At 49.2% G+C, this 7,846-nt stretch overlaps 1 protein-coding gene across 3 annotated transcripts in view; it reads left to right on the top strand.

Annotated features, from left to right (window-relative positions):
* The window catches only part of Retreg1 (reticulophagy regulator 1), a 123,561-nt gene that overhangs the window by 84,204 nt on the left and 31,511 nt on the right, over positions 1–7,846 (top strand). The window contains exon 1 of one of the 3 annotated variants that reach the window (XM_023704935.1): positions 1,337–1,695. The exons of the other annotated variants lie outside the window; for them this stretch is intronic. Within the exon in view, the coding sequence (XP_023560703.1) occupies positions 1,661–1,695 (35 nt within the window). The 5' untranslated portion in view covers positions 1,337–1,660. Of the gene's footprint in view, positions 1–1,336; positions 1,696–7,846 lie in introns of those variants that run through there. 3 annotated transcript variants of the gene reach the window in all.

Below are 7,846 nucleotides of genomic sequence, written 5' to 3' on the forward strand. Positions count from 1 at the left end.
TGCCTATGCCTTGGGGCCACTAGGAGGAAAATCAGGGTTTCTGAACACAAGTGCTGTGCTAATTGTGTCAACACTTGGCCTGAGAACTCAGACGGCAGTACAGAGACTCCTGCTCAGGTAGTGCAGTAAGTGTGCCTGTCCCCCGGAGTAGGGCCGGGTGTGTGCCCTGGGTGGTCTGAGACACGGTGTGGGGCAGCGTGAGATTAAAATTTACAGTTTATCGGTAGAATTTTCTATTTAGTATTGTTGGCACACAGTTGACCTTGGGTAACTGAAATCCTGAAAAGAGTGACACTGCAGTGCTCCCTCACCTGTGAGTTCAGAGAGCGAATGTGCTTCATGGCTTTAGATCTGAAAGACAAGTTTCAGGGATAAATCCGGTCAGCAGGGCCCAGTGGTGAGTTCATGTCTTTTTGGGACAGGATCACACTATGTGGTTCTGGCTGGCCTTGAGCGTGAGCTTTGTAGTTCAGGCTGGTCTCGAACTCTCAACAATCCTCCTACCTCAGCCTCCCAAGTGCTGGGATTATAGGCGTGCACCACCAGGCCCAGCTGGAACACATATTTTAAAAAGAAAATATATTTCATCATCATTAGGTGCTGTTTTCTGCCTTCCCTAATATTCCCAGTAAGAAGAAAGAGATAAAGGGAGAGAGAAAAAGGGGAAGAAAGGAGGTGGGGAGAAAGGGGAAGGGGAAGGGGAGGGGAAGGAGGGGTGAGAAAGATGGCTTCGGGTTTCCATAGCGTGCAGGGAATGCGCCTAAAGGGATCTGCTTAACGTTTTTCTTGGGCCTCTGGGGCGTGGGAAGCTTTAAAGTGCGTTTTCCTTCCTGGCCTTTGAAGAAGGCAGCTCAGGTGTGCGGCCGCGCTCACCACCTCCCCCAGCCGTGAGCACACCCGGACCTTGCCCGGCTTCTCCCCGATGCCAGGGAGGCTCTTGGCCAACGCCGATGCCTCCCTTCAGCCATCCGGCTTACTGGGAACTGAGAGATCTGCGCGTCCTGGAGAAAGATTTTCTTACAAAACAGCTTCTCTCCAAACCCAGTTGCTCCATAGATGTGTTTTCCCTTTTCTGAGTAAGGGCCTGTTTTCCTGAGTGGCCAGGCGTTCGGCAAGCAAACAGCTTTGGCCGGGACAGGTCGTTTTGCTCTCTGCTCTCCAACTCCCTCCGGTGACTCGAAGGAGGAGACCTGATAGCCCGGGGTGCGGTTTCACCCTCCCGGCCTCGGAGGGCGCCTGGTCATGCCAGGAAAAAGGAGGAAAGAGAAAGGGCAGGCGGCCTTGGCCTCGGTGGGTGAAGTCCTGCCATGAGGGTGGCGACACCTTCTCACACGACCTCAGGGAACATGCTGGGCTCCCAGCTGCTGGTCACGGAGCTGGGGGTAGGAGGTGACCTCTTTATTTTTAGAAGGGAGCTGTCATTATAGTCCTGGCCTGCGCTTCATTCACTGCAGCGAGCAAACGCGGGCTGTGGGAGTTGTAAACAGCTTTCTGCGTAAAGAAGGAGCGCTTTTTTTCCAAAAAGGATAGACCTTTATTGCTGGGGCTCCCCCCCGCCCCCGATACTCGGGTATCGTGGGAGACTCTGCTGTTTGAAATCCTTAGTGGGGCAGGCAGGTGCGACAGCTGTCTGCACTGCTGGTATTTTTAAGGGGCAGAAATGCCTGAAGGTGAAGACCTCGGACCAGGCAAAAGGTAATTACAATATGCTTTTTCTGGATTCTGTATCATTTGGCAGTTTAAATGTTGAATTAAAAGTAACTTAAATTTAAAAATTAAAATTTGGACTATCATTCCTTAATTCTAAGAAGCTGTGAAGTTTTTCTCACAGACTAGCCAAAGACAGAATGAATTTATGTACTCTTTCTTAGAAACATGCTGAGAAGCATTTTTCTTGACTAAGGAATTGATGATCTGAATTATTTTAAAAATGTTTCTCATGTACAAGATAAAAATCTATTTGAAATTTTTGATGTTTCCTTTTTAATGAAAATCCTTAAAACTAGATTGGAAATCCAATCTGTTAGAAATCTAAACTCATGAATAGTTTTAAAAATGGTTGGATTTTTGCCAAGCTTCTCAAGAGGGTAAATATTGGGCTAGTAGAGCAGTTTTAATATTTGAAAATTTTTTTAACCGTAGATGATATCTTTGTAAGTGATCAGCGAGGGCCCTTGTGCATGACAGTAGCTGTGTCAGTGTTTGGATTAGCGACTGGGCCGGGAATCGGGCGCGGAGGGCGAGGGTGGGCCGGCGGGCGGGCGGGCGGGGGCTTCCTGCGAGGCTGCTCGCTGCTGCTCGCTGCTGGCAGTGCGGTCGGGCCGCCGGCCGCGCTCTGCAGAAGCAAAAGGAAGCTATTAAGCGCGAAGAAAAGGGTTCACTGATCATTACCAAAGAAAGTAGAAACTGATAGCTTAAGGAAGAAGAGACTCACAAGCACGTGGTGATATGATGTGGCTTGCGCGTGAGGGTTGTAACGAATTGCAGCAGTGTTCCCAGACGTTTCCACTCTCTGGAGCACTCTAGTTTTTAGCTTCTTCTAAATTCCTTTCTAGTACACGAAAAGGGACGTTGCTGTGCCATGTAACTGAACAGCTTTCTCCATAAAGTGCGTTATCCAGTATGTGTCTGGAGGGGCCTGTGGGTTAGCCAGGGAGGAAAACACTTTCAAAGTTTCAAATGTCAGCTTTGGTTTGGAGCTGCCTGGCCCGTCTCTGCTGCCATGCGTCGTGCCCTCCCTGAACATCTCGCCTTCTCTGAAACACGGCTTTTTTTTTTTTTTTTTTTTTCCTGGTAGCACCAAAGCATAAAATCTTGCCCAGAATCGGCCTTTATAACAGATCCCTGCTGTATGGAATGGAATGTATGGACGAGCCATTTTACACGGGCAGTGTCTGGGGGCCTCGGCATTCGAGGGCAGAGGGGGAGAGACCTGGCAGAAAGCTAACCATTGCTTTAATGGAATACAGCGTTAGAATGAAATTACACAGTATTTTATTGCTCGTGATAAATGTTTTGAGGGAGCTGTTTGTGATGTCCGCTGTAGACATGTTTCTTTTACTAGGAATGTTTTACTTAAGAAGGATAAACAGAAACACAAACGTATGTACTGATCGAGACTATATATTTGTGCACAGGTATAACTACTGTATTTCACACACATGTGCTAGCAGTTAGTAGGAGAGTATTATGGTTGACCGGAAGTGGAAACACTCACTCCTGTGAGGTAGCACGCCTCTGCCCCCTGTTCTTTATTTTGATGAGATACTTCTCAGTTCTTGACAGTTGGTGGTTTTCATACATAGCTTTTCCCCCTTTGTTTGTTCCTTATCTGTACAAAAAGAAACAACATCCTGGATGGGGGAAAGTTTAGAGCTAGACTGGAAATAAAATATTTACAATGAGGAGAAAATGTTCCTCTTGCTAAATTTGAGATAAGATGTCTCTGGTCCCACCTGTTAGTCTATGTCTAAAAAAGAAAGGACCATTTTAAGTCATGAACCTGCTGACCAGATGTGTTCTTGGAGCGCACTGCAGCAGCTCTGAGTCTCACAATAGGACGTATTCATGTTTTTTGAGTCCTGTTTCAAAATTTGCTTTCCTGGGTTGCTCTGTAACTTGGCAGTGAGCTGAATCTGAGTTTGGTCCTAAAGATGAACTGAGTGGAACAGAATGAGGGGCAGCCTCACCGTGGTGCCAGCTCAGCGCCTGCCTCTCCAGGCGCCTGCTGCTCTACGCTCTCATGGTCTAGGAGCCCCAAGGCACCTCTTGGGCCCACCAGATGGACACCAGTGACCACAAGGGCCTGGACACTGGGCAGGCAGCGGGAGACGCTCCTCCCTGTGTGTGCCCTTCTCGGTAGGGAGACTCTAGGGAAAAACCTGAAGACTCTGGGCCCCTCTGAAGGTCAAGAGCTGAAGGAAGAGGCCAAGAAAGCCATCCTGAGGCAGCCCTGGGAGGCACGGCCCTTCCAGGAAGCAGCAGGTGCCAAACGAAGAGGGGGAGGGGCAGGAGACAAGGAAGAAATGAGGGCAGTGACTGGGGAAGTGGAACAGATGAAGGCACTTGAGTGGGATGACCCCTGGCCCAAGGCCCGCCTCACAGTGGCTCCATATCCATGCTCACTGAGGATCCTGCCTAGAGCAGCACCCCAAGAGACCTGCACAGGTGTGGGCGGGGGTGTGGGCAGTGGGACATTGCCTGGTGCGGTGGTCACAGTGGGAGATGGACACTGGAGTCGGGACTGAGCTCTAAAGGCGGCTTGTCCTGATAGCACTGCTGGCGAATGGTTATGTTCATGCCTTCAGTGGTTCGCTCCGGAAGTCTTTATCAGTTCGGAATGGAAGCCGATGGCTGGGCCAGGGGCCAGCGTGATCACTGGGCCCCAGCTGTCACAGAGCAGGCAGCGTGTGCAGGGGAGACAGCCCCCAGGTGAACAGCAAAGGACACAGTGGAAACGTGGTGGAGTGCTGCAAGCTGCATGCACGCTAGGGGAGCAGAGGGCTGGCGCTCGGAGTCCTCACGCCTCAGGCTCCCAGGTGCCAGGACTCATCAGATCGAGGACTTAGCAGGCTGTTTGCCAAGGCCAGTGCACAGCCAAGACCCTGCTCCAGGACCTTTGCGGGGTTGCTCTGACCTGGAGCCCTGAGGCGGTCTGTGACCCTGAGTATTTCTTCTCTCCAACTCTTGGAACCAGACATCCTTTGGACTGTACAGTTTTTCAGAATTTAGGATACTTGTACATGTTTTGGGATAGCACCCAAGTGTAAGCATGCGATTCCCTTGTGTTTCATGTACATTTTCTGCACATAGCCCAGAGATAACTTTGTACAATATTTTTATTATTTTATTTATTTGGTGGAACTGGGGATTGAACTCAGGCCCTTGCACTTGCCAGGGAAGTGCTTATTCTGCTGAGCCATCTCCCCGGCCATGTACAATATTTTTAGTATGCTTGTGTTTTGACTGTGGCTTGTGACTTAGGTCACTGTGGAAATTTCCCCTTGTGATTTCAAGTTGGCAGAAGTTTTCAGTTTGGAGCCTTTTATATTTCTGGGGTTCAGATTGATGTGCTCAGCTTGCACTTGTGTCTAAATATACAAAAGGTTACTGTATTTAAGAAAATTAAAGCTCTTGTAAAACACGGTGGTCTGCTTAGCATTTGGAAATACTTTTAGTAGTTGCACTGAATTTTATTCTTGAAAGGTTTAAAAGATACCGACTTAAATGTATTTTTAAATTCAGGTGTTTCTGTAGCTTACTAGGTTTAACTTTACGTTGTAGGTAAGGCCCGTCCTTTGGTAATACCATTTCTTTGAAATATGAGGCGAATTGGCGAAGCACTTGGCGTAGAGGTAACAGGGGCCCTTGGCTGCCACTTCTTCACCTTGACAGCAGTCCAGGCGGGTTGTTATGAGCCAGCGTTTCAGCTCTGGTGTGCTTAAAAAAGTGTTCATACTGTCCTTGGTTTGAAAATTAACATAGAGCACGAAATAAGCTGAGTTCACACAGCCTTTAAGTGGAGGCGCTGTGGTGGGGTGCTGGGGGGCTGGGCAGCCAGCTGCCAGTGGAGCCTGTGTGAGTTCTCCATGTGTGCGGGGGCCACGGCGTGGCGCTGACGTCTGGGGGAGAGCCCGGTGGGCTCGGAAGTGTCAGTGCGTTAGGGCACAGGAGGTGAGAGCGTGTGCGAGGAGTGCAGGGGCACCCCATTGGGCTGGGAAGGGGGGTGTGCTTGCTCTGCAAGCCGTGCTCTGCAGCATTTACTGAGCCTGTGCTGCGCAGTTGCATGCGGTCACTTTCAGGCCACTCCTGTCAGGTCGCCCGAACCCAGAGTTACAACGGTGGCTCTGCTGAGCCTACGAGGGCCGGCCCCAGTGTGCAGGAGGCCGCAGCCGGGAGAAAAGCCACACACAGTTCTAACAGTGCCGCTTCCTCCTCCCTGATGTGTCCCGAGACTGCCATAGACATTCCATGAAGGGTTATTGACAGAATTAATAATTAATTTTCTTCCACTCTCCCACACAGTCATGGAAAATGTCTACCAGGCATGGAAAATGTTTATCACCTTTAAAATCCTCCCTGGAGCCAGCTGGGCTAATATTTGTAGCTGACTGAGAACATGGAGAGCCGTGCAGTCTGCCCCTGCGGTGAGGGCTGTGGTGTCGCAGGGGACACCTTAGCCGCTACGTCACAGGCAGCGGCTTCCTCACGCTGCACCTCCCAAGATTCCCCAGTTAACGATGACTTCAGCTCTGTAAACACAAAGTGACTAATTCTTTGCTACCTTTCCTAAAATGTGACAGAGCTCTGTGGTTTTCGGTGCCAGCTGGTACACGGTGGGCTATGAATAGGGCCGTCCCTGGTGATTAACAGAGCACGGGCTTGTTGTGCGGCTCTGCCCTTACTCCTGTCTTTTGTCCCTTTGTGGCAAGCTTGGGGCCTAGATCCATTTGTGTGTCTCGCTTCCCTCCGACCCGTGCTGGCCTGGGACCTGGAGGTATGCGGCAAAAGGCTGTCCTCAGGTCTCGGATGTTGTCATTCCCATAGTTTAAAAATAACATCCCACCAAACAGTTTTCCCGCTAAACTGTGTTATAACTGTCCATTTGGAAAGATACAAATGTTGTTAGGGTACGTGAATAAAGCAGAAAAATATCAATTACGATCTTTGTATCTTAGAAATAATTGTTGTCTTCTAATTCTTTTGTATGTATTTTCCTGGCTAAGTAAGTGTATGGTGGGGGCCGGGGAGATGGCTCAGTGGAATAAGCGCTTCCCTGGCAAGCGCAAAGGCCTGAGTTCAATCCCCGGTTCTGCAAAAAAAAAAAAAAAAAAAAAAAAAAGTAAGTGGATGGTATATATATTTCATATGCGCCTTTTCTCTCATAGGCATTTTCTAGCAGGATCTAAACAGGCATTTTTGATTGTAGTATGTGGATTTCCCCACATGTCTGAGTCATTGCTGTTGATAGAAGAGGTTGGGATATAAGTGAAGGATGGCGGGACCGAATGGTGGAGGTCCGCGCTGCCAGTCCCTTGAGGCCTGGGCCGAGAATCCCCCTGAGCATCAACCATACCTATCCTGTTGGTCAGCACCCGGGGACCCTGATTTGAGGGGAGGGGATCTATGGCCTTTTTTTTTTTTTTTCTTCAGGAAGACTTTCAGAGAACTTAGGTGGTTTATTTTACATCTAACAAAAGCAGAAGAAACGTTGACTTGTATTTGTTGTTACAACATTTTGTCAACTGTAAGCAGAAAGCAAATCTGGTGAAAAGTGTGATCTGGCTCCCTCTCCTGCTCTGAAGAAAATTCTAGGCCAGTGACCTGTGTCCGCGACGAGTCATGCTGCGCTGGGCCAGTCTCGTGACAGAAGTACAGGAGAACTTTCTAGTTCAGTGCAGCCCGCTTCTTTCAGCACAAGCGCTCAGCAGCTCTAGCACGCGCACCGTCCCTCAGGATGACCCTCCCTTAGCATGGGCTTTGGAGGAGCACAGACCTGCCGGTGCCCCTGGCTGTGGATTAACCTGGGCAAGTTACTCAACCTCACTGAATTTAATTTGGTTATCAGTAAGCTGGGGATAATAGTACCAATCTTACAGTGTTGTTTTATGGGTTAATTTGGTAAGCCATGTTGAATATTTAGTTTAGGAATGGTTCATTGTTAAGTCCCCAGAGGTAGATGATGGTGATGATGGTAATGGTGGTGATGGTGATGATGGTGATGGTGATGGTGATGGTAGTGATGATGGTGATGGTGATGATGGTGATGGTGGTGATGGTGATGATGGTGATGGTGATGATGCCGATGGTGATGATGGTGATGGTGGTGATGATGGTGATGGTGATG

Source organism: Octodon degus, unplaced genomic scaffold (genome assembly GCF_000260255.1).
Source record: "Octodon degus isolate 3935 unplaced genomic scaffold, OctDeg1.0 scaffold00207, whole genome shotgun sequence".
NCBI classification, from domain to species: Eukaryota; Metazoa; Chordata; class Mammalia; order Rodentia; family Octodontidae; genus Octodon; species Octodon degus.